A 27,410-nucleotide genomic window follows, 5' to 3' on the forward strand; every position below is an offset into this window, starting at 1 on the left:
TGTAGAAATACCTGGACTGCTTGTAATTAGGGAGACTGAATAGTCTCATTTAGGGCTGCAGCTGGGGAAGCAAACACAACAATTGCAAAATAAATGCATTGTTGATAAATGTGATTTAATGAATGCTGAAAAGTGTGGCTGAAATACTTGTGTTGCTTGCCACTAAATCATCTGTAATCCCTCAGGAAAAAAAGACATGAGTTCTTCCAGACACTTTGTGTGGGAAAGCTCTGCAGTATGTGGAGGGAAAAATGTAATGAGTGGAAAAAGTAAAAGGATGATTATGCCATTATGTTCATTCACTTGCATGTCCTTTGCCCAGAGTATTGTCTTCAGTTCTTGTGATATAGGCTGCTGCCTGTATAACTTCAGCAGGAACAGGATTCAAAGGCAGTGACGTTGTTTAGGGAATACACAGTCAGAAAGTTTGATGCTGTCTTGTGTGGATATGGGCAATCTTGCTGAAGGGAGGGACAAGGGCAGGTTGCACTTTTTCCTTTTAGTTAGACAGCACAGTGAAATTGAAATGCAGAATGTTTTAAATGGATGCAGAAGTGCTTTTTGTGGCACAGAGTTGAAATTTACTGGTATGGATGCTTCAGTTGAAAAACTTAGTAGGAATGAACATAGGAACCAGTCATATTTCTGATGTCATTCTTTTTTGATGTTGGTCAAGACATAAGAAAAATGAAAATAAATACGAACGATACAGTCAGATATATGTTTCACTGAACCCGTTGCTTGAATGTCTACCCAATGCATTTGTCGGGGTAGAAACTGTTTATTTTGGTCAATATTTGGATTTTATTATTGTGCTAGCATTTATTAGCAAATTTTAAATAGGCATAACATTTGAATAAGCCTTAAATTCTTGATCTTTATCTAAAGTTATGTGGACAGTGTTTAATTTCAGTGCTTAATTTATCACTTTACTCCTTTGAGTTTTCAGCACAATTTTTGTATCTGTTCAAAAAATACTTACTGTTGCACAAATTTAGCCAAAGCTGCATCAGGTAGGACATGTGACTGAGTTTTGAGTAGAGGAATGGAGGGCTACCTGGATTTGGTGACCTTTCTTTTAGCTACATTTGCTATACCTGAAAGTTTAAATAGCAAAGATCGCTTTGTGTCTGCCATGGGATTACATTTTTTGCATGAGGAATTAGGCTTTTCTGACACTTTTTACAAATGGATATAGGTTTACTCAGAACAGCTGACATGAGCATTTCATAGGCTGCTATAGTATGTCTAACAAAATTACTGTGTCTAAATCTGTTTTGTTGTGAAAGCGTAGAGAAAGGGATTTTTTCCTCCTTTCTTAGGAGGAAAAAAGGCTCGCTGGCTGGAAGCAGGCTGTTATTTGGGCATCGTACCTCTGTAATGTGCTGCTTGAGCTGTATAATGTTTTGTGTCCTGATTCATCTAAAAGATCATCCTCAGTGAAGGTTTCATGTGTGGAAAGATGGTCAAGCAGTTCTGTAAATCACGATGTTAAAACTAACACAAGGAAATCCTTTTACAGATGCAAATTCTGGCATTACGATGAAAACCTGCTCACCTCCAGTGTCGTCATTGTCTTCCATAATGAAGGATGGTCCACGCTCATGAGGACAGTTCACAGTGTGATTAAGAGAACACCAAGGAAATACTTGGCAGAAATTGTGCTGATTGATGATTTCAGCAACAAAGGTATGTTGGCAATATTAACACGCTGCTTGCAGAAAAGGAAAATTCGTTGCTTTAAAAATAGGTTTCTTTTGATTTATTACCTGACATGGACTGAGTTGACTCTGCAGGAAAAATAAGTTAATTCTCCACAGTCATTTCAGTTTTCAGTGAAGGGAAAACTCATTTTCAGTGAACTGCTTTCATAAAGGTGGTGATCCTTTTTGTGTTAGGTTCCCTTCTACAGCTGTGGAGGTGTATGTAGGAGAAAGCTGGGAGAACTGGTACCTTTGTCCACTCTTGTGAAAATAAATAGTTTTAAGTGTATTGAAGGAGTTTGAGTTAAGCTTATTATGAATAATTTATTTCCTTATTCTGTAGAGGAATCCAGATTCCTTTTTTTTTTAACTGTAATAAAAATGTGTCTGAGGTTATTGAATTATTCAGATTCATTTTCACTATCTTTTTATTTTTTAACATCATCTTTTTAAGTGCATGTTGACTTCTCCCTTTATTTGAGACCTGCATATCAATGTTTTCAGAAGTCCAGAAATGTTTCTCTTCCTTTGCAATGTATGTCAGATCTGGTTTGTAGTATGTATTTGTGTGATTCTTACAAATATAAACATACATTGACGTTTTTCCTTTAATGGTGGTGTCTTCAGGGCTAATACAAGTCAAGGCTGAATCCAGAGAACTGGAAGCAGTATGATAGAGATTCAAATATAACGTGATTGTCATAGACAAAATCACTCTGTTTTTGAACTTAATGTATTATTTTGATATTTGTTTAAAAAAAATGCAGTCAAATTTTGCAAGATTTTATTCTGACATAGTTCTTCAATAGGAGTAGACAGAGAAAAAGAGTAGTGGCATAAATAAGAACATTTTAGACATACGAGACATGTATTCTTGTAACTGAGAGTGTTTAGACATCAGTTACTGCCTCTGACTTTCTCCTTTCAGACAAATTATTTGATTTCTTTGTCCCTTGTCTTATATTAGCATAGCAATAATAGCACATCTGCCTTGCCCACAGGTTTATGGGAATAAATCCATAAAACCGGCAAAACATTCAGGGAGCAAGATGATGGTGAGCCAAAAAAAAAAAAAAAATCATAGACTTTTGGTAGGATAAAAATTTGTAGGAAATGAAAATCTGAGATGAAAAGAGAATGTCTTCAATAGCTCTACCACTGCGAAAAATCATGGTTTCAAATCTTTGCCCTTTGCATGTCGTATAATGCTACACGGCTCTGATTTTGCAGGGCAGTTTCTCAGCAGGGCTAATCCATCATTTTGTCAAAACTTTGGGGGTATACGGTGACAACTTCTTTTAGACGATGGTGATGAGCCAGGCTTTTAGGAGTACAAGCAAGTTTGAGCTGGTCAGGAGCATAGGATACACTCCCTTTGCCCTCCTCTGTGTTTGTGCAATAGCTGAATTGGACAGTGGCATGGAAAGCAGATGACTTTGTGCTGAGGCTCTCCCTTTTATCAAGTGATCAGGGCTTGTCCCAGCTCCAGCCTCACAGCAGGAGTTGTTTTCTGCTGTTCTGCCCGCTATAAACCCTACGTCTGAAATCATCATGTAGTTGGGACTGACTTTTTTGAGTATAAGCTGCTATTAAAGATAATTAATGCATACTAATTTTTACTTCGTACCCATGGGTAGGTATCATTTTCTGTTTGTTTTTACAGGAGAGGAAAAGTTACCTGTATTGTAAACTTGACTACATCTGGCTTAGTCTAATAAAGATACTGAATGTTACATTATAGTCTCCCATATCCTTTACAGCCTTTGAGAATTTGGCTTAGATATACACACACGCTATAAAACAAAAATGTCTTCTCTCCTAAGGGATATAATTTTAATAATTCAGTCAGCAGACATGTACTGTGTGTTTCCTTTTCGGCTGGGATCACAGCTTTCCTTCAGAGCTGTTCAAGGGCTGCCCGAGTGAGCAGCATAAAGTAACTACAATGCTGATGGTCTCTAGAAACTTTACCAGGCTTTTACTAATGATTGGGCTCAGTGTTTGGGTTGCACATGAGTCATAGCTGACTCCGTGCTATATATATGTAATTTATAGAATGAGTTTGGCATAACTGGTGCTACAGTTTTCCAGTACCTGATTATTATTAAATAAAGGTAGTATTTTTCAAGAAATTTGTTTTGGAACGCAGAACTTACGCTCTTTGCTCACATAAGCATGGCTAGCAGATACAGCTAGCCTAGAACTAACACCCAGCAGACCCTTGTCTTTATTTTTCCCACACTTCATTTTCCCAAATAACTTCAGGTTAGAAAATTGAGTAAAGCAAGCATAAGATGAAATGTTCTCATCTGCGAGCAACTCGAAAACAAGCAGGGACTGGAATGACTCTGAACACCTTGCTGCAACTGCACTATTTCCCTATAATAATTCGTTAAAGTGCTTTAGGCTATTACTTGGTAAACATAATTAACCTAATTTCAATAATTCAAATTGCATTCTAGATGAAAAAAATGGCTGAGGGAGGAGAATCTCGCTCCACTTCTTTCTCCCCAGAGAAAAGCACGAGCTAATACAGCCTGCGCAGCGTGCCAAGCTGCCTAAAGAGATCTCCAGTTGTTAGGAGAGCTGCGAAACACAAACACCCTTCCCCATAGCAGAGCTGCTCAGGGCTTTTTCTTCTTCGGCCAGAACAGAGGTGGTGCTGATTGAAGTTCAGGACTTTCTCCCCCTCCTGCTTTCAGGCCACTTGCTTCGTGTCTGCCTTTCCTTACATACCTTACAGGGAGAAACAGTTGCAACACTTGGAAAATGTTATTTTCATTTGAGTTCTTTGTATAAAGTCAGCTGGGAGCAGTCTGTTTGCTGTTTGACACTGCCTTCCTTCCGTCATCTCTTCTGCAAACAGTTGAGCTGCACTGAGATGTGCTGAATTCAGATCCAGTATTTTTTTTCATTGCCAAACACAGAGAGAACAGTAAAAGGGAGATGATGCCAAGCTAATTGAATTATGCTAGTTCCGATATTTTCAGTGGAAAACCCTGCACTAATGTGTACTAGAATCGAAAAAGCGTTGCAGAGCTACCATGCTGTTGGCATGGCCACACTGCTGCCCATATATTCTCTGCTTCAGAGTTTCTTGTACAGATCAAAACTATTTTGCTGCAAGCATTAGCTGTGCAGAGAATGCAGCTGGTCTGGCAGGGCAGCGAGGGCTCTTAACATGGGGTTTCCTAAAGCTCTCTGCAAGTGCAGTTGTGGGTATGTCTGCAGCAAGTAGTTGTTACACATTTACGTATCAGCAGTATTTCTTTCTGAAGAATGCAGGTCAAAATCTCAGTGGTGCATCTCTGTTTTGTAGCCCATGCACCTAAGAGTGACTACGAACATGGCAGTGTTCACAGTAGCATTTGAAGGATTTGTCTGTGTTTTGCATTTACGTGTTTTTTTTCTTTATGGCTGTCTGATGCAGCATCCCTTATGATAACAAAAATGGGAAGTAATGAGCATAGACAGGTAACAGCGTTTTTATCAGCTTGCTTAATGGTGCTCACGGGGCAGGGGGGGAACTGAAGCGTGAATGAGTACCTGTATTCAAACTGAGAGCTCTGCACCAGCAGCATTAGAGCACAGGGCACTGGGAGCTTGAGGGAGGGCTTCTGGTACCGTTTCTCTAGTTCTTGAAATGACATCCATGAGCCAAGGAAGCAAAACAGAGCTCTCCTCCTCCCCACCCCACCTTGTAATCTGCAGCGCCTAATGCCTTTTGGAGAAAGGACGTGTTTTTTAAAAGCATTGATTCATGCTGTAATCATGCACTGAGACATGGAAGAACCACCCAAACAAGGGAAGACCAGATTGGTGGTTGTAGTACTTTGGGGGGGGTAAAGTAGACATTTTCAAACAGAAAAGAAAATACTTTGAGGCTGTTGACAGATATCATAAATATACCTTTTAGGTGAGCGACGTTTAATACTGGCCAAACAGTGTTTCTAACTGTAAAAGGATCAGGTTTTTATACACTACTGTCACGCAGCCTCACAAAGCCAAGTCCTTATAGTATGGGAAAGCGGGAAAATTCAGTTTTCCTGTGGGAAATAGCACTTGCTGCTAGCCCTGGCACAGTTTCAGATAATGGACTGCAAAGTCCTGAGACTTATGCTGTAGAAAAGCTTTACACAATCAATATTACAGGTTTTTACAGCTCCCTGTGAACCTTACATAGCTGAACATTTGATAACTAAAACATTTGGCTTCACAGGCAGGAGAGCTGGAAATAACTTCAGGGTTTAAAAACTCTGAAACATTCCTGACAGTCCTTCTGTAGCATGTATTTGGAATTTGCAGAATAAATGATGGTGTGATGTGATATAGAGATTCTCGTAGTACCATTTCAGGATGACCTCATAATTCTCTTGAATTAAGCCTTTAAAAATGTATACAACAGCTATCATATCACATATTCTATATATAATACATGGCATGTTATTCTATAGAGCATAAGTGATAAAATTCTTCTTTCTCTAGTTTGATATTTATATACTCTCGAAGTTTTTCTAATGCACAAGGGGTTACTAAAGATGTTGTAAATGTGTGTGGGAAAGGAGAAGAGGTTACACAAAACTTTTGCTTGAGAAAACTTTTTTTTTTTTTTTTTTTTGTTATAAAGTTGAAGAGGAGGTATAATACCAGTATTAAAAGATTACTGGTTTGGATTATTTTCTGGTCTTTGGTAGAACTGCTGAATTTTCAAGTTTGGAAACTTCACTTTTAAGAAATAAACATCCATATTTCAATTATTTATATGTAGCTTCTGTTTAAACTAGACAGTTTTTGAACACTTTTGGTAAGAATAGAAAATGTACTAAAATGTAAGGTGCAGCAAACTCCAGACTTCAGTCATTTCAATTCAGGGTGTAGACAATGCTGTAGCTGAAGCACCTTGATGGATACATTCCCCTTTGCCTGACCATGCCACCTTGTCCCTTGTCTGGTCTTTGTCCAAACAGGAAACAGAGCCACCTTACCCAGCAAAAAAATACTTTTCAGGTTGATTTCTGCCGGACAGATGGCTTGTGTGGCCCCAAGATTCAGTGCTGGTGCTAGGTGTAGAATAGGCTCCCGGAGGAGCCAGGAGCAGTAGAGGAGGAGAAAGACCTGCCATTCTTCATGGCAGCATGCTTAGGTCAGCCCAGACACGTCACTTGCCTGCCCCTCCAAGCTGGTGCAGACCTGCTGTGGGTGCCTCTGCTCTAGCTTAGGTGGCTCCTTTTGGGTCCCCTCTGGAAGATCCTGGAGCTGGAGGCCATTCTTTCCAGCCTTTCAGTACAAAAATAGATTTCAAATGAACAGCAGTAGTTAAATTAGCGTAGCCTCAAACTGCAAGCGCCTGACTGCCAGCCCTTCTGCCTTTCTGAATTTTCTCAACAGAATCAGCTGTGCAAAAATATTATGCAACACTAGCATCCTTTTTTCAATTTGTGTGGTAGGAATGTGGTTTCCAGATTAGTTTGGCAAAGCTTAATGTGCAAATCCAGATCTGTAAGCATTTAAGTGTAGCCGAATTTGATTCTTATGTGTTAACCCATCCCTTTACTGACCAAGTCCCTTTGGCTAAAGTGTTCCTGTCCTTTTTTCATTCTGTAGGTTTGTAGCGTGATCATCTGTATGAAGAGCTACAGCTCATCTACTGCAGTTTTGGCCCTCCAATTATTTCTTTTATTATTTTAATTGAAAGCACCACCACCACCACCACAAGTGGAGACAGATCTAGATGAGGGAGGGGAATGACTTGAGTATGGTGGGCTTTCGTCTCAGGTTTCCAGATTTCATAGACTGACACACAATTTTATAACCTAAGAAGAAAGTTAGTGAAGAAAAATGTTAAACTGAAAAGTTATGCTTCCTACTGTATACGTGACGTCTGATGAGGAAAGGTCATATGCTGAAGTGTAGAAACTTCTCTGTTGGTCTATGTGGTCGAAATACACATGAAGACATGAAAGTCACTCTGTGATATATTGAAGTGACTGACAATTTTTCACCCAGCTCCCCTGTGGTGTGGACAACTTCACCTGGTTTTTCTTTAAATGTAATTTAAAAGGACGACCTTGTGCCGCAAAGCCAGAGAGCTCCAAGGCTTGATCCCTTCAGGTTTAGTGTATGTGAACAGCAGCACAAGTAGTTGAATTCAAGATTCTGTAAATCCTCTATGTCTGTAGGTATTGTTAAATAGAGATGGATTTGAGTTACACTAAGAATACAAAACTGATTATTACTAAACTTCACCCAAATATTTTTTTCTTTGTTATTTTATAGCACACTTAAAGGAGAGACTAGATGACTACATCAAACAGTGGAACGGCCTAGTGAAGGTTTTTCGAAATGAGAGGAGAGAAGGTTTAATCCAAGCTAGAAGCATTGGAGCCCAGAAGGCTAAACTTGGACAGGTAGGAACCAGCTCACAAACAAGTCTTATATAATATATATTTTTATTTTTACTCCTTTTAAGCTTCATTTTTCTGTCTCTAATATTAAAGTATGGCAGTGTAAAATAAACTTAATTAAATCTTTGTGATACCCTGTATAGAGATAAAAGTGACTGTACATCTGCTTCCTTGTTTTTCTCTTTTGAAGGTTTTGGTTTACCTTGATGCCCATTGTGAGGTGGGAATTAATTGGTATGCGCCACTTATAGCTCCTATATCCAAGGACAGGTAATGTTCTACTATGATTTCCAGTGCCTGGCCTCTTAGGAAGGAAAAGTCAGAGTAACAATCCACGCTTTTCAAATTCAAATCCATATGTTGTATATCTTTATCAATATATATCTATTTCAAACTACGTCAGTATTTGCTGAATTAAGGTTTTGTCAACTCCCAGCAAAAAAGTTATGTAAGGAGGAAGGAAAATAGCCAAGTAAATTTCCAGATAGTTTATTTCAATAGGTATACTGAATATTGTGCTTATTGTAGATTAAATATAAAACAACTCTTGTCTTTTGCAGTGATCTGAGGGACAGTTACAAAAGTGTTCTGTTGTAGCCGAGTAAGGACCCTGATTAAGCAAAGTGTTTATTATAACTAAACAAAATTGTGATTTTGGGTCAGAGGAGAAGTAACGGTAAGAGTTCTGATTTAACAGGGACTTAAAGCCCCTGTGATCTCAAGAGTTTTATAACTAGATAGAAGTTAAAAACGCTTGCGTGCTTCCACTGAGTGTGCATTTTTTACATGCCATAGAGGTGGGAGGAGGAGGCAGCTGCAGAGGCTCCTCCGGCACTGCCTGCAGAGGATGCGGGTGCGGGAGGCGCTGGCAGCTCTGCAGCCTCCATCCAAGCACTCTCCCCTGGGTACAGCATGCTGGTCCCTCAGCACCCAAGGGAAGAGCATGGCATTATTGCTTCTTGTCGCCTCCCCCATGTGTTTTTCCAATCTCATACAGGATTTGTCTTAAAAAGATGGAAGCGCTGTAAGAAGTAAATAAGATTACAGTTTGGTCACTGGGAGAATTAGGGGAGAATAACAAGATGATGTCTTTTCCTTGTCAAATGCTGTATATGACAGATCACAATTAGGAGCACATTGCAAATTAAAAAAGAAAAATTCTTTGTAGGCTGTTGCTAAAAGAACACCAATAACATATTTTTTATCCTTAAAGGCTGGATTTGCAGCACTGTCGGACAGAACAGTGAACATCCATATTTGCACTAGTAAAGTGTTTATCGTACTTATTGGCAGCTAAGATCTGATATGAATAGAAATTATAGAAAATAATAATACTGTGAGAGTCTTAGCCCTCTAAAGGCTCCTCTGTTGCCTCCAGCGATGCTTTCTTAGAAGACCAATGTCAAGAAGAACACATATAAGAAAAACTGTAAATGAATTGATGTATTAGCATTTTGAACTGAACTTTTCTGCTTTCAGAACGTCTTAAAACAACATAAAGAAAAGCCTCTCTCTTTTTTCTAATGAGGCCTCCTTTTGCAAATAATGTTTACGAGTGACTTTTCATATAAACTACTTGACGAGATTAATAATTGATGGTATAAATTTCAGATTAGACAGATTACTCTTACTCTTCTTAAATTGTATCTTGCTCTTTCTTTCCCTTCTATAAACGTTTCAGAACTACATGTACTGTACCTCTAATAGATTACATAGATGGGAATGATTATTCCATCGAGCCACAGCAAGGTGGGGATGAAGATGGTTTTGCCAGAGGGGCCTGGGACTGGAGTTTGCTATGGAAACGAATTCCATTAAGCCACAAGGAAAAGTCCAAACGAAAACATAAAACTGAGCCTTATCGGTAAAGAAAGCTGTTTACGTGTCGTGAATTGTAATGAATAACTGTCTAAAGCCTTTCCTTCTTCCCTCCTCCCTCTTCTCCCACGAACCACGATTGGCGCACGCGTCCCACGCGGGTCCCTGCATATAACCGCATCCTCCCTACCACCATCCGCTGCCCCGCAGAACCACATGCACTGTGCCACTGATAGATGTCATAGACGGCAACACTTATAAGATTGTGCCGCAAGGGGGTGGTGACGAAGATGGGTTTGCTAGAGGAGCGTGGGATTGGAGTATGCTATGGAAGAGGGTTCCCTTGGCCAAGCGAGAGAAGGAAAAAAGAAAGACAAAAACCGAACCGTATCGGTAATCACTAAATCACTTACCTGTTTCTTTTTTCTTAAGTAGCTATTGATCCACTAAAACTTGCATGTACTTTTGAGCCTGAAAATCTTCGTATTGCTAACCACGACAGCTGCTTTGTTTAATCAGACCTGTTTGCTGCAACTGATTACTTGACCAAAATAGCTTTGCTACCTTCCGCTGCCTCTCCACTCCTGCTCTTGTGTGGTTAATAGGGTGTACATCAGAATAACGTGGTTTTGCTTGGTGAGCGAAAGCATTGTATGACTTTGTTTCCAGGGAAAACTTTATTTAGCTATGATATTTTTGAAAAGTAGTGTTGGAAACAAAAGCTCTTATTTAATCATTTGATTTGAAATAATGAGCATGCTGTGAGTATTTTTAACAGCTGGTAATGCATAAAATCTGTAGGTTGCTGTCATGGCTTGATGCATGCATACAGCTCGTGGGTTATGCATGTACATCAGAAAAAAGCCTTTTGTCATGTTTCTCCCACTTGCTTCATAATAGATCACATCTGACAAAGATGCATACTATTTAAGAATTTTGGCTAGATATTTTCTAAGGTCTGAATTTGCTTGGGGATTTTACTTTAATACATATAACTTGAAGAAAACCAAAACTTATTTTCTGGGAAAACTCCAATGATTTTCACACAAGTCCCACCTTTTTCTTTGGCTTTGTAGGGGGGTATATGTTTTCTTCCCTGCAAACAAAAACTGGCTAGAAACCCTAGCTTACATTTCTGGATTGCTTTTCAAGACTGGGAGGCTGCGGTTCTGCTGTTTTTTATTACTTTCCCCTTCACACTTAACTAATCGTGTTACTACATTTGAAAGCAATCTTCACATCTTCAGAATGTAATGTCTTCTATTGCTTGTATATATGATTTAAGCATTGTAAGAATTTATGTTGGTAATTCCCTCTCCTCAACCATGATTGTTCTTTGCTAAAATGGCAACACATGCAAGGAAGTTATGAAGCTTTGATCTGTTTTGTGTACAATCTAAATAATACCATTTTCTGACAAGGCTGTCCGCATTGGAACTTTAATACTCGCTCAGAGGAGGATAAACTATTTCAAACATCACTGTTGTGCTCTGCGTTTACCATCCAAACAGGTCTTAAAATCCTTTAAACTGTTCCCAGAAACACACAACACATGTTCTCAGAATGGTTTAAAAGTTGACTTTATTTTTAATAATACTTTGATAGTTACAGTGCCTTTTCTAGAAAGAGATGTTCCCTGCATCGGTTATGGCCAGGCTCTAGGCGTTTTGTTGCAGAAAAACCAAGGCGTGTAAGACCAAGTAACGGCTTTGCTTAAATTGTCTACATGATTGCCTAGTTTAAAAAGAAAACAAAACAATAATGAAAAAAATCCTCAACATCTTAAAGCGCAGAAACTACTTCTGGTAATGGGGGAGAATCGCCCCAGGACCAAATCCCACTTTCAAAAATACTGTGCTTACCCCTTTGTATCTTGTAAAATAAACTACTGAGCTTATGCGGATTTTACTGTGTTCTTTAACACACTTGATGGTGTGTTAAAGGCCAAGACCGATACTCTGGCATTCAAGGCCTCTCTGCGCTTGCCAGGTCTTTACAGTGCTCAGGGAAGCCAGCAGTGCAGGCGAGCCACAGGGCTGTGCGGTGCCATGTGCTTCTCCCCGCCGTGCTTACTGGCTTCCTGACCCTCCAGTCCCTCTGGGGCAGCAGCAGGGCTGGAGGAAAATCCCATAAGCAGACGAGAGCAAGGAAGAGGGGGCATTCAGGAGGCACTCAGCATCTGATCAGGCGGTCTGGAGAGCAGCTAAGTTTGCCGTGCTGTGGGCCATCCCAAGTCACTTTTTCCTTACCACCATTTTTAATCCCCAACCTAGTGGGGACTGCAGGTTTATCCACTAGGGTTTTTTATATATTTATTGATCCTTAGGGGGAAAATACTTGGTATGTGTGCAGGAAATGGCTTAACGTATTCTACTCTCTATTTCCATGTAAGCAAGCTGCCAGAGAGTTTTGGTTAGAGCCGCTCTGCACAAATGTTCCAATCCTAGTCACAGCATCTTTTTGACACATTAAAACTTGTTAATTGAACTTTGGCATATGTAGAGGGATTTACAAAGCCTTTCTAAAAAAAAAAAAATATTAAACTAAAATGGAAACCTTGTATGCCTTAATCCAGGCCCTCTTAAAAATTTCACAGAGGGTAATGAAAAGTGTCTCACGTGATGGAGGGTAGAAAAAGAGCCAGAGGGAAAAAGTAAAAAGCCATCATTTAACCAGGAAAACTCTGTTGCTTGTTTAACAGTAAGTAAACATCAGTTTCAATGTGGCAGCTCTGCAGAACATAAACTTAAGTATGTTATATGGTCTCATCCCTTGTATCAGAAACTTGAATGTCTGTTCAGTGAGAAATGTCTTGCCACAATGACTCCTAGCATTTTTCTAATAGAAGTATGGTGGCTGGCTGAACGGTAACTCTGAACAAAATTTTGTATAATTAAAAAAAAAAAAAGATAAAATCTGCAACCTCACTAAAAATATACACGTCATTTCAGGAAACCACTGGAAGCTTATGACAAAGCTTTAAGATTTTTCAGTGTATTGCCATTAATCTAATCTTTATTACATGTTAACAGCAAATTGCTTCCTTGATTGGTGCTTTCTCTGAATGTTATCTAATCCTTTTGGCAGAAGGAATTACACTGTATTCTTCTTTTAGGTCCCCCGCAATGGCCGGCGGATTGTTTGCCATTGAGCGCGATTTCTTCTTTGAACTTGGTCTCTATGATCCAGGACTTCAGATCTGGGGTGGTGAAAATTTTGAAATTTCTTACAAGGTAACACTAAATACCAAAAACTTTCCTCTTGGCGTCCTTGCAAACTTAGGATCAGGAGCTGTCAGAGAGATAGCTTAGTGAAGAGACCCGAGTGCTGAGCAGTCTAGATTTCAGTAATGGTTTGGGATCACACATGCTCCCCTGAATATCCAGCCTGAAACCAGACTGGCAAATTTGATAGAGGAGGGGGGAAACCCGAGTTCTCTCAGGATATGTATGTGTGTATAGAAAAATGTTTTTTCTAACAGAAGAGAAAAAGAAGCACTTGGTTTGTGCATAGATGCATGTAAAGTATACAAGGATGCAACCAGAAATAATCTGTCCTGGTTTCTTCCTCCTTGCCGTTTTTCTGGGTGAAGAATGGTCTCACGTACTTTTCAAAATTTCAAGAACTTCTCTACAAGAGAAGTCTTCATAACTGAAACACTAACTGCATAATTCATAATCATTGCAGAAGATTTTATTTTAAATCCCAGGCATATGCATGCTCTTCAGTTAGCAGGAAATGTAAGATGATGATCATTAGCTTCTGGTAGCTTCAGTATTCGTAATGACACAAGTGGCAGACAGCAGGAATCTGTCCCAATTAAGAAATGAAAGTGGAGACATCTAATATCCTCAGCAGTGATCTGTGAAATCGCAGCTGAAATTTACTAAAAGTACATTCAGAGCTCCCCAGCTACTCTTGTTGTTGATGATTTTGAGGAAAGCTCTGAGTGCACTTGCTCAGCTGTAAATCCATATGCATAAGGCAGTTACTGAGGATATTACATATACAGAGTCTTTATCCTTCTAATTCCCCGTCTTGCTTAGATCTAAATCGTGATTGAAATTGCATACAGTAGTTTTGCAATTGAAGTGGATAGTTGTTGCTGATTATGTAGAGACCTCCAAATTGGTTTCATGTAGATCAAAACCAATCTTTAGAACTAAATAACATTTATCAGTGTTGCGTGCTGACTCCTAGATAGCGAATAAAATTGCTTTGCATATCATTTTTTTTAATCAAGCTCTTATGAAAATTAATATGATGATAAAACACATGCAGTGAAGGAAGTATTCTGCCCATCTTTCCTAATAATGTTAAGTCTAATTTTTAACCTGGAATTCAGTCTGTTTTGGAATGTCCCCAAAGTTAGCTTGAATTTGGATTTGATGCTACATTTTAAACTTGTCAAAGCCATAAGTGATTAAATTCAAATTATTTAGGTGTGTTTTCTTTCTCCCACAAATAGACGGATTATCTAAGGACGTGGGTGGGAAGGAGTTTCAGAATGGTAGTTAGCTTTCCCCATTTTTATTTTCAGCTACTACCATTGAAAAAAAAAATCTGTTTGTACTTGGTTGGAACACGGTTACCAAATGCATTGTTATCTCCCACTGGTCTTTATTAAGGAAATCTTAAATGTGATGGGCATCTAACCAAAACCCATCTTAGTGATGGTATGTGAATTGCTCCAACAAAACCAAAATACTGATTCTGTCATTTTAAAAATTACCCTATCCAGATTTTGTTCACTCATTCATTACTGTTCTTTTAAAATAGCAATGGAATGAGGTGACAAACTATTTTAAAAGCTTTTTGAAAAATTACTTTGAGTAATTTCATGTCAGAGTTGAAGATGTACTCAATACGTCTTAATTTTCTTTCATTTCAGTCATATTATGTCTATGCTTATGTCTGAAGTAAAAAAATATTTAAATGTATCACATGGTGGTATAGTAACAGAAGTAGCTGACATCTCTTTCAAAATTTGCTACGTATTTATCTGTCTTAAATTCCTGTGCATGTTTATTAATATCTGCATCTTTGCTTGAACTTGTAGATCTGGCAGTGTGGGGGAAAACTGTTGTTTGTCCCCTGTTCCCGTGTTGGACACATCTATCGTCTCCAGGGTTGGCAAGGAAATCCACCCCCTGTCTATGTTGGGTCTTCTCCTACGCTGAAGGTATTATTTTGCTGATTTGAGATAATAGATTTAAATAAATCTGTGTAAATTATCAGTAGCAATTTAAAGAGCACTTCATCCAAAGGTATTTAGCATCTAAAGCTAAGATGTTCATCCACATGGTGATCATGGGTTTGCAGTCCCACACTGGCCTGAAAGGGTGGTATCCCAGGTTCTCTCTGGGTTAGTGAATGCTCTAGCATCTCTCAGAATTTTGTGACCGAATCTGTAAATTAAGAAGCAGAGGATGACACCTGGGAAAATGCTGTGCTCTGCACTTGGTTGCAATTGTTGGTAACTCCTCAGGCACCTCGTAGGCTCAGAAGTTTTGTTCAAGCCATGGTATTAAAAGTAGACAGCACCTCTAGGAAAGAGTCAGCTGCCTGTCTGTATCCAAACACAGAACTTGAATCAAGAGAAAATTTTTTTGTATAAGCTTACACCTACAAGCAGGAAGGGAGAGGACCCTCCTGCTAAGGTTTCTTATTGCCAAGTCTAAGCTTCCTCTTGTGCAGTGCTTTGGTATTTCCAAATCCCACTCCTAAAGACCTAGATCTTTGTAAATTCCAGTCGCCCAGACATCATCCTAAAAGTTACATGTGATGACAACTACAGATTTACGGGTTCAGAGACTATGGCTTGAATGAAGCTAGCAATTGTTTCTGTTCAAAAGTGAGTGTCCCAGCAAAGCTTCACAGGAGAAAACTAACACAGCACACACAAAAGAAATATATCCTTTATTAATAAGGTGAATTGATTAACATTTTGATCAAGCTAACAGTACGAACAATACTATGGAGGGTAGCTGGAAATAAGCACAGCTGGGCATAGTGACAGAGAAAAAGGGCAATGGGAAGGGGGCTTGTAAATGATAGCTCATTTTTCAATGCAGGCAAGCTTGTCTGAAATTATAAAACCCTTCCACTAATCTGAAAAATCTGATCAAAAACATCTTCTGCGTATCTAAACTCCTTACATGAGTCAGCTCGTCTCCTTACTGGATGAAACGAAGCACTGCTGAATGTTCTTACATAGTAAGCAACTTCTACGTACAAGGTAGTAGAGAGGAATATCTTTCTCCCTCTTCAGGCACCCTTCTATCTTAACAAGCAACAATAAAATACTTCACTTAAGGTGCATGGGAATATAAAATCTCCTTGGTGTTTCATAGCTGGCCTGTTTAAGACTTTTTTTTTTTCACCCTTAGTGGACTAAAGCATGTCATTCTGGATATTTAAATTGTAGAAGTTGAATGCAAACTCTAAATTGCAGTTCTGGTACTTAGCAAATGATTGCAACATTTATTGCACCAGTTACTGAAGAGTCCTTATTTAAAACAAACAAGCAAACAAAAAAACTTAGGAGAAGACTGTACTCTCATTAAGCCAGTTTATTTTACTGGTTTCACACCTAAACTCTCATTTGAAAATAGTAGTCCTGTGTGTCATAATCTGCTGAAGATGACAAAATATTATTGCTATATAATAATTTCACACTATTATGGTTTTTAAGAGAAGAAATCTTTTAAATCTGTGAAGTTGACATGTTATTGTGTCTGACCTGTTGTGCATGCACTGAAATAATAACAATGTCATTCTTCTTCACAGAACTATGTCAGAGTTGTAGAAGTGTGGTGGGATGAATACAAAGATTACTTTTATGCTAGTCGGCCAGAGACAAAAGCGCTGCCCTACGGAGATATATCTGAGCTGAAAAAATTCCGTGAAGATCACAACTGCAAAAGCTTTAAGTGGTTCATGGAAGAAATAGCATATGATATAACATCATATTATCCCTTACCACCTAAAAATGTGGAATGGGGAGAGGTATGTAAAGCACATAACCTGTATTTATTTTCGGAGGATTCTTTTTAAAGTTCAGAATTCAAAAGGAAACGATTGTTACTTGACATCAATCTGAGAACAGGCTCTTTGTTTCCCGCTATACTGATGTAAGTGATACTGGCCAGAGGGCTACAGAGAAATAACCAAAGAGGGAAAAAAAAAAAAAAAAAAAGAATGCTATTTTAAAAGGTGGGATTTCTTTAAAATTAGATCAACGTTTCTTTCAAGATTCATTTTTGTATCTATCCCTGGCCTCAGTTATGTTTAAAGCTCTTTTCTCCGAAATTGGAATTTATTTATTTCTAAAAGAAAAAAAAAACGTTTGTATTAGAGCATTGGCAAAGATTAATAGGTGAAAATCTTTTTTTCTCTCTTCTCTTTTTTTTTTTTTTTTGGTGTAGTCTTAGAGAATAGGTTGCGAAATACAGAGAGAGTACATTCTGCCTATGTTTGCTAGCCTGAGATTTACTCATCCTGGTACAGCCTCAGTAAATCCCTTGCCTGTATGTAATAATTTGATATGATTCTTTAAGAGTTGTTTCCAGCATTAATGTATATGAGTACAACTTTGCTAAATCAAAGGTGTGGTTATAAACTTGGCATTTTCACTTAGAGAAAATTCAGCAAAAGTGGTGATTTCACTTAGTTATGTTACCAGATGGATACAGGACACGTCGTTGAACCCTGCCCTTTCCTTCTGGCTGTAAGCCCACACCTAAAGGAGCCATTACTGCAGGTCTCCTTCCCAGCTTCAACTGATTTTTCGGCCTTTTTGAGATGGTGCAGCCTTGCCCTGTCTCTCCTATCAGTTTCGCTTTTGAAGATAGTAGGGGCAAAACCAAAAAATCATCTTGCTAGCAGGGGAGGAGTCCTGTGTCCCACCAAACTGAACAACCTTCTTTCTGATGTACCTGGTTTTGTAACTTCAAAAGAGGATTAGAAAGTAGAGATCTATGCATATTCATGTGACCAAGAATGTATCATCTCTAACTTCTCTGAGGAATTATTGATACATAGTGTGTGCATGGTGGAAAGAGAGTACAAATAGTCTTGTATCTGGGGACCAGGTGAACAATGCCACCTTTATTTCTTATCTGAAAGCCGACACAAAGCATCAGGTTAGTGCATTAGCTTTAGACCTGCTTTTGAATTCACATAAAGGGTTAGAAATGCTTGTTATGTATTGCTCTTCACTGGGGTGAAAATATCTGAAGAGAATAAAATAATAATGGTCACCTTGTGGGAAATCATCCCTGATAAAAGCGAACAGCTCCAGAGCAGAAACAGGAAAGACTGAAGTTCAGAGACCTCTGTGAAATTGTCTTCAACTGTTCACTGGCTGACAGTTATCCTACAACATCTGAGATATATTTTTTTCCCCATATGTTTGTAACATCGCACTAATTGCATTTCCAAACCGTCAGGAATGAAAGCATGGGGTTTATCTTCCCTAACACTGTCTGGAAGTCAGGTCTCTGGGCTAAGCCTAGTCCTCCAGGCTTTCTTCTGAAGTCACAAAGGAGAAAGAGGCTCCAGTGAAGAAAATAGGTTTGGCAAGAAAGTGATTTTTTGCCATAAAGCCTTTTCAAAGCCATTTGTTGATCCTTCTGAGAAGAGAATGGGATAATCAGCAGCAAAGGAAGGCATGCTTTCTGGCAGGATTTGTGTTCTTTATCCTTGTGCCTGTGCCTGTCCCTCATCAGTGTCATCTTTCCTTTCCCTGTGTAATTGCTGCTGCAGAATGGACTGCTGAGCAGCCGGGCCACGGGGCTGCTCCTGCCTGCAGTTAATGACCGCTGTCTGCAGCTCCTCGGCATCAGGTTTATCTCCTCACGTCTACCACAGGATGAGAGCAACTTCATCAAGCTCTGCCTTTATTTATGATGATCCGAGAGACCAAACTTGCTTTGATAGGAGATTGAATAAATTAAAATACTTGGAAGTCCTACACTTTAGTGTCGTTAGTTTGGAACTGAGCTTTGCAACTCTAGTTTCATTAGTGTAACTCCTATAAGAACCCACAGATTAGTCTGGGCAGCTAGGAGCTCCATCTCCAACAGTTAACAAAATTTTTTAAATTTCATATGCAGGCTTCTTTTGTATCCGTCTGGCAAATATCTGTTTCTGGTCTGAAAGAGAAGTGGGAATTTTCTGAACTCCTTCACGCTTATTTTTCCTTGAGACTAACTGAAAGTGCACAACCTTTTTTTTCTAGATTAGAGGCTTTGAAACTTCTTACTGTATCGATAGCATGGGCCACACCAACGGTGGTGTTGTCGAATTGGGGCCGTGCCATAGAATGGGAGGAAATCAGGTAAGTGACTGTAAGGCAAGGTTGAAAGAGAAGTGCTTTCAGTGAGTGATAACAGGTCATTTTTCTTTTAAGTCTGCACATAAAGTCACTTATGTGCTGGCTATGAAAATGGGAGCTAGAGGTTTTTCATAAGCATACTGACATTGATAAAATACAGGAATCTGAAAGTATCATTTCAAACACAGTGCACAGAATTGAAGGCAAATTCGTAATCTTGTTTTCACAGAAGCAGGTATATGTGGAAGCGAGAACTGTGCTTTAAAGCAACCTTATCACTGCATTATATAACAACTGCAGCTGGTAGCATCACTGCTGACTCATCGTTTATCCTCCCTTAATAATTAATCCTTCAGGAAACAGCCCCCCCTTACTCTAGCTTAGTGATTTCACAAAGTTGTTTTGCTCTAATGGAAGCATAAAATACTTCTGTGCAGTAACTCACCTTCCACCACAGGAGACACAATACTGAATATAAATTTCTCTGCTTCATTTACAAATTAAGTGACAGAACATAATTACTAATAGATGATCGCAATCCAAGCTACTATTGTGTTTGACCTGTGTCTTCACAAACCTATGCAAACTATCAGGCAAACACGCTGTTCTATATTTGCATATAGAAATTTTTCAGCTGGATAACTTTGCAGCATTTAAAACCAGTGTTTGTACTGATGTAGACTTGAACCAGGCAAGTTGTGTCACTGCAGTCCTGAAATCACACGCAGGAAGATTCTTTGAAAAATCATATTTGGTTAATTCTTAATACGCCTTGGAAATTTATCTTTTACTTTGATATTTAATGCAAAAGTTCCCTAAACTACTTTTTCTGTTTATGCTACCTCCAAAAACCTCTAGTGATTATTTCATAAGAAGTAGCTAAGATAATCTTTTGTATGGATTAGTTTGTTTTCCTCCATGGCTAAAATACCACGTTACTGCCTTCACCTGAAATTACTGCCCAAGACCAAGGACTTGCTACCAAACATTTAGAATGATAATGGCTTGTTTAAACATCACATCATACAAAGACTTTTAAGAAACACTTTCGGAAACCTCCCCAATAGGTGTCCCTTTATTTTTATCATTTTTCTCTTGCTAGGTAAGTTTCTTAGCCTTCTAAAGGAAAGCTATCAAAATATAGTGTCCTGATCGTAAAAATGTGTTACATCATGTAAAATAAAGATAGGTGTAATAACACCAGAGAATATTTTAAATGATGGAATTTCATTGGTATTTCTGTTTCTAAAGTGTTATTTCAAGACAGCTTTTAAAAAGGTGGCATCTTGTTTTCTGCTAGCTTTTCCGAATCAATGAAGCGAATCAACTCATGCAGTATGATCAGTGCTTAAATAAAGGACCGGATGGATCCAAAATTATGATTACACACTGTAATATGAACGAATACAAGGAATGGCAATACTTCAAGGTATGCAAGAGATGTATAGGGAAAAAGAAATTATAATTCTCATCTTGTTTTATTACACCTTTTTTATTATTATTCTACATGTATTGGAAAATAGAGATCTATGACAAGATTAACTGAAACAGATAAAGTAAATTGTTAATCACACATTCTCGGAAATCCGTGCTTGCTGGGAAGACGTCCCCTAGGGAAAGGTGTTTTGCTAGCACTTCCAGTTGTTGATTTCTGTAGCAAATCTTTAAATAAAATCTCCTGAGGGGACATGTGCTGCTGCAGGTATGTTAGGAGTTAGCATTTGTCTCAGAGGAAGCAAAGAGGATGTCCACTACCAGTGACAGTGTTTCTAAAAGCTCTTTATGCCACCACGCTCTCTGCTTGTGTGCTTTCTGTCAAGAAAGCTTCTTTATTGGGTGTTGTGAGAAGATGACTGAAGTGCTGAGGTGCATTTAGCAGCTAGGAACAATACATCTTATTTTGGGAAGGCTAAATTGAAGTATTTAAAGACAGAAGGCTATGTAGGAATACGTAAACATAGTGTTACTCTTTGTCTTTCTGCATTGTCTTTGCTTTCTTCAGAATTTCTTTTTCCTGTTCATTAACCATTCCCTAAGAACATGCTCTGTTATGAATTAAGGGTGTGGCGCTATTATAAAGCTATTGCAAAATCTATGCATTTTTAATAAAGACTTGGAATGTTGGCTGATATACGTGAGAGGGCTGTTACAGCCTATTTAGTAAGTACATCTGCAAGTCCTCCATTAATTCTAGTTTTGAAAGTGTTATTTTTTAAAACGTCTAAGGTTATATTTCTGTTTCTCTTAAAAAAACGAGAATGAATAGTCCAAGGGTGACGTTATCCTTGGATATGGCTACACATAACTTGGTTCTGTGTCTAAGAAAATCTCACGTGTTGATTTTTTTGTCTTCAATCTTTCTAGTGTATTGCATGTTTCATTAGCTGGTTATCTGGATTGTGTTTGTCTGAAAGATGTAGGTACTATTGATTGCAGTGAAATCTGTTTGCTATCCTTTAAGCCACCACACTCTTTCTGATATTTGCATAGGGCTGTGAAATGTCAAGCAACGTAATACTCTTTCCATTTGGTTATCTTGTGCCATATAGACAAAATTCTTTATATCTGAAATTTAAAAATCAACAAGTAGTGTTTCAGTGCCTGCTGACTTCTGCTGTAGCATTAGAAAAATATATAGCACTTGCTAACTCTCCAGCCATTCTAGTGTGCCCCAGCATGTTACTTGGCTCTTCTGTAAGCATTTCTTTTATGCAAGAAGATCCATTTCCTCCACAGTGGTACCAAGTTATGTAATTGTTTGCTTATTACCACAAGTTATAAGGAAGCCCAGTAGGCACAGTCTGGGCTGTAGAACAAAACACTGACTGGCTTCCAGAAAAAAAAAAAAAAAAAAAGAGTTGGGGGGTGAGAGCGAAAGGACCACCAAGGGTGTGTAACCAAGCAGATATTAGAAATTTGGCACCCTTTGCTGAGCAGTACAGAGGGTATGACCGTTTGTCTTAATGAGGAGGGTGTAAGGAATGAAATGCTTATGAACTGCTGAAAAATGTTGTGGACTGGTGTAAATGAAAGCTGCCAGGAGATGTTATCTGGTTGGTTGGTTGTTTCTGGAATGAACATTTGTGTGCAGTTTGGTGAGCATAACATCTGTGCTTCTGCAGCGTGGAGCAGGAGGGCTTTTTGGTGACCGCGTGCCGGGGAGAGCGTGTTTTCCCACGGCCATGGGAGCAGGGGACAGGGCTGTGAAACCCCAGCCATGGTGCTGCAGGTTTTCCTGCTGCTCCGTCGTTTGGATGCAGCTTGCCAGCAAGGCAGGGCTGCCTCTGGTGCTCAGGGTCAGCAAGCAGGAGAGAAGCCATCAGGCTGCTTTGCAAATGCGTGAGATTCGGGCGCTGCAGCAACGGGGTGTGGAAGGAGCCAAAAGTGCGAGTCTCAGCCTGACTGTGCTCCACACAATAGGTCTGCAGTTTCTTAGGCAGTCTCCTGTTGCTCTGGAGGCCAAGCTTGCTCTCATACCCTCTTTCCTTCCTTCTACTAGTTACACAGGCAGCAAAGTTATGGCTTTTTTCCCCAGTGGAGTTAATGTTGCTGTTGTGCATTTGCTGTGTGTGAGGGCTAACCAAGGGAAGATCTGCCCAGCAAAGTCAGTTCTCGTAAAGCCGTCCTCCAGAGTTAATCTTCTGTTTTAGTTACAGGATGGATGAAAGTGCTGGAAGCATTTTAGATACGGTTTTGCTTATATTCTTAGCAGTTTGCTTCCGAAGAGAAATGCAAGGCATTTCAAGCTAACTTATGTGCATCAACATTTCATAATATAAAAGATGTAAAAATCTAGTTTTAACAAAGAAGTAGCATGCGTATAGAACCGATCTTTTTCAGGGCCCCTGAAACCTCTTTTTGTAGCAGCAAATAGCTATATTACAGTTGTAAAAAAAAAAATGTTTTAAGACAAGCAAAAAAACGTGTTCCTGGTGGTTTTGTTTTCCAGAATCTGCACAGATTTACTCATATTCCATCAGGGAAGTGCTTGGATCGTTCAGAAGTCCTACATCAAGTTTTCATTTCAGAGTGTGACTCCAGTAAAGCAACGCAAAAGTGGGAAATGAACAACATTCTTATTGTGTAGACAAACAAAACCTACCTGCTGACACATTAATTTGTACAGGACTGAAAATAGCCTGAAAACTGCTGCAATTATTAACTTTGTACAGCTGCGAGCCTCCTGATTTGGATGAAGGACATAGACGAACTGTGATTATTACAATAACATTATCATCCGCAGTTAATGTTTACAAAACTGCTTTACCTTAAACTCTGTAGATGTTTACATCTTTTTGTTTTAAGATGTTGGTAAATTAATGTGCTGTTAGCTATGTTTCATAGGAACGTAGCTAAAAGCATTGTCTTCTTTGGGATTACACTCAGGGGTCTGAAGGCAGTTTTTTTACACACACTTGAAAAGGTTGGAGTAACCAGATTTTCATAGAACTTGGTGATTATCAACCTGTTGTATATTTTTATTTAATTTTACATCTTACTAAGCACTGCCACAGGTTATTAGCCAGGGTGGCCTTCTCTCACAATCATGCTGCTTTTTTGGAAGGTGAATTTCAACATATTTAGTGCCTCTTTCATTTCTCTCTTTCACAAGAAAAGCATTTGTCAGAAATTATACAATGGATTTTTCTGAGCTGTCACCACGGGTAGGGATCAACTGTACCACCCCATGTAATTATTCTGTTGCTGAAGACAATTTCTATCACCAGTTTGACCGCTTGTTGGTGGGCGGGAGCAGAGGCTGCACACAGATGTGCTCCAGGCTCTCCGACGTGCCCCTTTGCTGGGCATGCTCTGAAAATATTATGCTGGGTCGTTGCCCCATGTTCTGCTCCCTGCATCTGCTGTGCCTGGCGGTGCAGGAGCAATCGGGAGCTTTGTGTGGGGCAAGGAAGAGCTTAGTGTCGAGTTTAGCACCAGTGTGGTACATGCTGGTGGAAGTAAGCACCCTCTCAATTCCGGTTACGAATTTATAAGTACTAACCTGCTTGTTTAAACCATGCCTTACGTAAAAACAAGAATTAAGAAAAATGAGAGATAAAATAAAGCTGCATAATTATGTAAAAAAAAAAAAATAATAATCCAATGCTTCATTTATATTATTATTTTAAATGAAAATCACTTAGAGGTGAACTAAAACTTTCAATCAGGAAAAAAAAATCCAGCTTGCTAACACATTTGCTTACTTCTTTGAAAGGGCATCTGTCAACTAGCTTGGAGCCCGGTCTTAGATTTGAAAAGAGAAATGGAAATCCTGAAATCACATTTATTCATGTTAATTTTTTCCATATTTTTTTATTGGAAACTTTTCCTGAGGGATTATGAACACAAAATACAACCGCTTGGTGCTATAATGTGCAGAACAGAACATGAAGAAGTTTCTGAAAATGTTCCAAATAGGAGTTTGTGAGAGCTCCCTTGGGAGTATAAATATTTACTCAGAGTGAACAGACAGGTGGAGGAGAAATGACTTATCCTCACTTCCTTATTCAAGATTTCGTGACTGTTAAACGTTGACATCAGTGTACTGACTTAATAAGAGTTATGTCTATAACATGTCACACTATTAAATATGACTAAATACTTCCCTGAAATCTAGAATAGCATTGCATGCAGCTTCCATTGATGTTAACAAGGATTATGTATCATATTTGGTGACAGAGTTTGATCTTTATAGGGCTGTCTGCACTGATATATTAGTTTGGGATCTTTCCTAGTTTCTTTAAACTTCTCACCTATCCTTTCAGAGGTATGAAAAATAGAGAATAAAGGAGGGAGAAACTGGAATAAGGAAAATAAGGGTGTGTGTTGGTACTTGTTCCTTGTGTGTATGAAAACTTACTCCATTTTTATGTGTTGGGTAGATTAATTTAATCATATTACTATGCATAAGAGAAAGAATGGTGGCACATAAATTGTGCGGGTGTGCATTTTAAATGGGTATTTTGTGCAATTCATTAAAAGCTGATCCTGTGTGTGAACATGAATCTCTGTATGTGAGACTGAAACCTTACAAAACATGAGATCATAAGAAGCTGTTGCTGTAATGACTTTTTCGTACTATAGCCTGCTTGGAAAAAATAATTCCCATATTCTTGCTTTGTAAGTTGATGATAATATCACTATGCATTTCTACATATTTTATAAATTTGATTTGTGCAGATTTTGATACACTGTATGTTTCTGTAGAAATTGTATAAATCTTTAAAAAATTTATTAGGGAGAAATCTGGGAAACATGTATATCTTATGGGTTGCTTGTTTTTTAGGTGAAGTAAATAAAATATTTGAATTGTTGGGTTTACTATACTTTTATAGAGTAAAAATGGATTATTATCTTTATAGGAACCCCATATCTCTAAAACCGGACAACTTCAATGTTACAAACTTAAAAATATTAAGTGTTTTATTTTCCTTTTTTATCTAGGTACCTTTTGTCATACCTGTGGGAGCTCAGTTTTTTATCCAGCAAAGTCAAAAATGAAGTTCCCACTGTGAGTTGCCATGTGGACACATTTGGATTTTTGTACCTCCTGCACTGATCGAATTAGGTAGATTTACCATGCCCACAGAAAATGAACCTGGGAATGATTTCTAAAGTAGAACCAAAGGTCCAGGTAAAAGGGGGTGGGGGAAGAGGGGGGAAGCAATATACACAACCTGTAGGTTTCTCACAATATTGCATTGTTCTGTGGCTGTTCTGAACAATCATGTGGATGGAGACGCTCTTAATTCCTTGAAAGAGCTGGTGGTGCTGGCATGTGTTGGGTGAAAACATCCCCCCTGCAAGCTGTGCTCCCACAGGCAGGGATCCCTTTCCCAAAGCCCCCTTGGGAAGCACGGTGTCCATCTGTGGTATACCTAGGGTACAGCAAATCGTGCCTGGCAGTGGAGGCCTTGCTAGCCTGAGCCTGTAGGACAGCTTCCCTAAGGCCAGCACGGTTCTCCGATAGACAACTGCAATTACAATTTTCATATTTTCATTTGTGAGGCAGCGTAGACAATGAATGAAAGTAGCAATGAATGAAGGTAGAGGCCTCTGCTGGGTTCTTGGGGGTTCATAAGAAGAGGCATTTGGGAAGAGATGACCAGAACAAGGAGTACACCTAGCTGTGGAAGTGCTTCCAGTCGTACTGTTTTCCATTGCACTGAGGAATGTCCTGAAGTCCTGACTGTCTTGAAGCTGCTGAGGGATCTCTGGAGGCCAGGAATGATGACTGAAGGGAATGCAGCCTGTCCTGCAGCCTGAGAACTAAGGTAGGGTGATATGGGAGGAAAACAGCTCTGTAACCCCAAGTGGGGGTCTGGTTGCTGGTGATATTGAAGTTATCAGGGATAAAATAATGTTGTACTGAGCCATTCCCACTTGGAAACTGGAGCTGCCCCTTCTGGTGTGTATTTGTTTGTTTGGTTGGTTGGTTGGTTGTTTTTTTTGCCTGTTAACAGTGTCCCGTTACCTTCCGTGTGATGTTTGTGGTCCATGCTTCTGAAATATCAGGATCCTTTGTCTCTGTTGGACAAAAGCAAAGAATATTCTGACTTAGGGCATGAACTGAGCTTAACAGAAGAACTTTAAAAGTGCAGACGAGATCAGACAAAAAGTCTAGTTAGCACAGTGGCCTTGCTTCCCTCAGTAAGGCTCACTGTGGTCAAGCAGCACGAGGCAGAGCGAAAAGACAGGGTGAGGTTACTTGCGTAACACTCTCCCTACTTCTGGCAATTTACAGTTCAAGGGATGTCCGAGCTAGGAACAGTGTTTTTCTATTTAGTATTCCAGAATTTGTCTGACCACTTTTTGAATCTAGGCAGACTTTGGTCATCCATCACATCTTATTATGCAAAAAGTGTGAAGGTTTCTAAAGGGGCACACTGACTCTGCTGCTAGTTCCCCTGCTGAGACAAATCAGTAAGATACAGAATTATGAAGGCTCGTTAATGGTCTTAATTCCCAAAGGAGGATTTAGTGCTAGGTCAGTGATGGGTTCAGCTAGCCAGGAGCGGGCTTTAAGGTGGCAGCACTGACAATAATGTCATCACAACACATTTTTCAAAAGACCTTTTTAGAAGAATGTGGTCTTTTCTACTGGAAGATACCTGACCCTGCTGTTAAAGCTTGTCCATTCAAATATCC

At 39.1% G+C, this 27,410-nt stretch overlaps 1 protein-coding gene across 4 annotated transcripts in view; it reads left to right on the plus strand.

Moving 5' to 3' along the window:
- GALNT7 (polypeptide N-acetylgalactosaminyltransferase 7) overlaps positions 1-25,588 on the plus strand; it is a 76,952-nt gene extending 51,364 nt beyond the window's left edge. For 3 of the 4 annotated variants that reach the window (XM_066996162.1, XM_066996163.1, XM_048052902.2), the window contains 10 exons: positions 1,523-1,689; positions 7,980-8,110; positions 8,298-8,377; positions 9,789-9,971; positions 13,041-13,158; positions 14,985-15,107; positions 16,715-16,933; positions 19,167-19,265; positions 20,563-20,691; positions 23,212-25,588. In XM_066996162.1, the coding sequence (XP_066852263.1) occupies positions 1,523-1,689; positions 7,980-8,110; positions 8,298-8,377; positions 9,789-9,971; positions 13,041-13,158; positions 14,985-15,107; positions 16,715-16,933; positions 19,167-19,265; positions 20,563-20,691; positions 23,212-23,349 (1,387 nt within the window). In that variant the 3' untranslated portion in view covers positions 23,350-25,588. Of the gene's footprint in view, positions 1-1,522; positions 1,690-7,979; positions 8,111-8,297; positions 8,378-9,788; positions 9,972-10,135; positions 10,319-13,040; positions 13,159-14,984; positions 15,108-16,714; positions 16,934-19,166; positions 19,266-20,562; positions 20,692-23,211 lie in introns of all 4 variants that reach the window. The other variant, XM_066996161.1, reaches the window with a different exon arrangement.
- The last annotated feature ends 1,822 nt before the right edge of the window (positions 25,589-27,410 follow it).

Source organism: Anser cygnoides, chromosome 4, assembly GCF_040182565.1.
Source record: "Anser cygnoides isolate HZ-2024a breed goose chromosome 4, Taihu_goose_T2T_genome, whole genome shotgun sequence".
Classification (NCBI taxonomy): domain Eukaryota; kingdom Metazoa; phylum Chordata; class Aves; order Anseriformes; family Anatidae; genus Anser; species Anser cygnoides.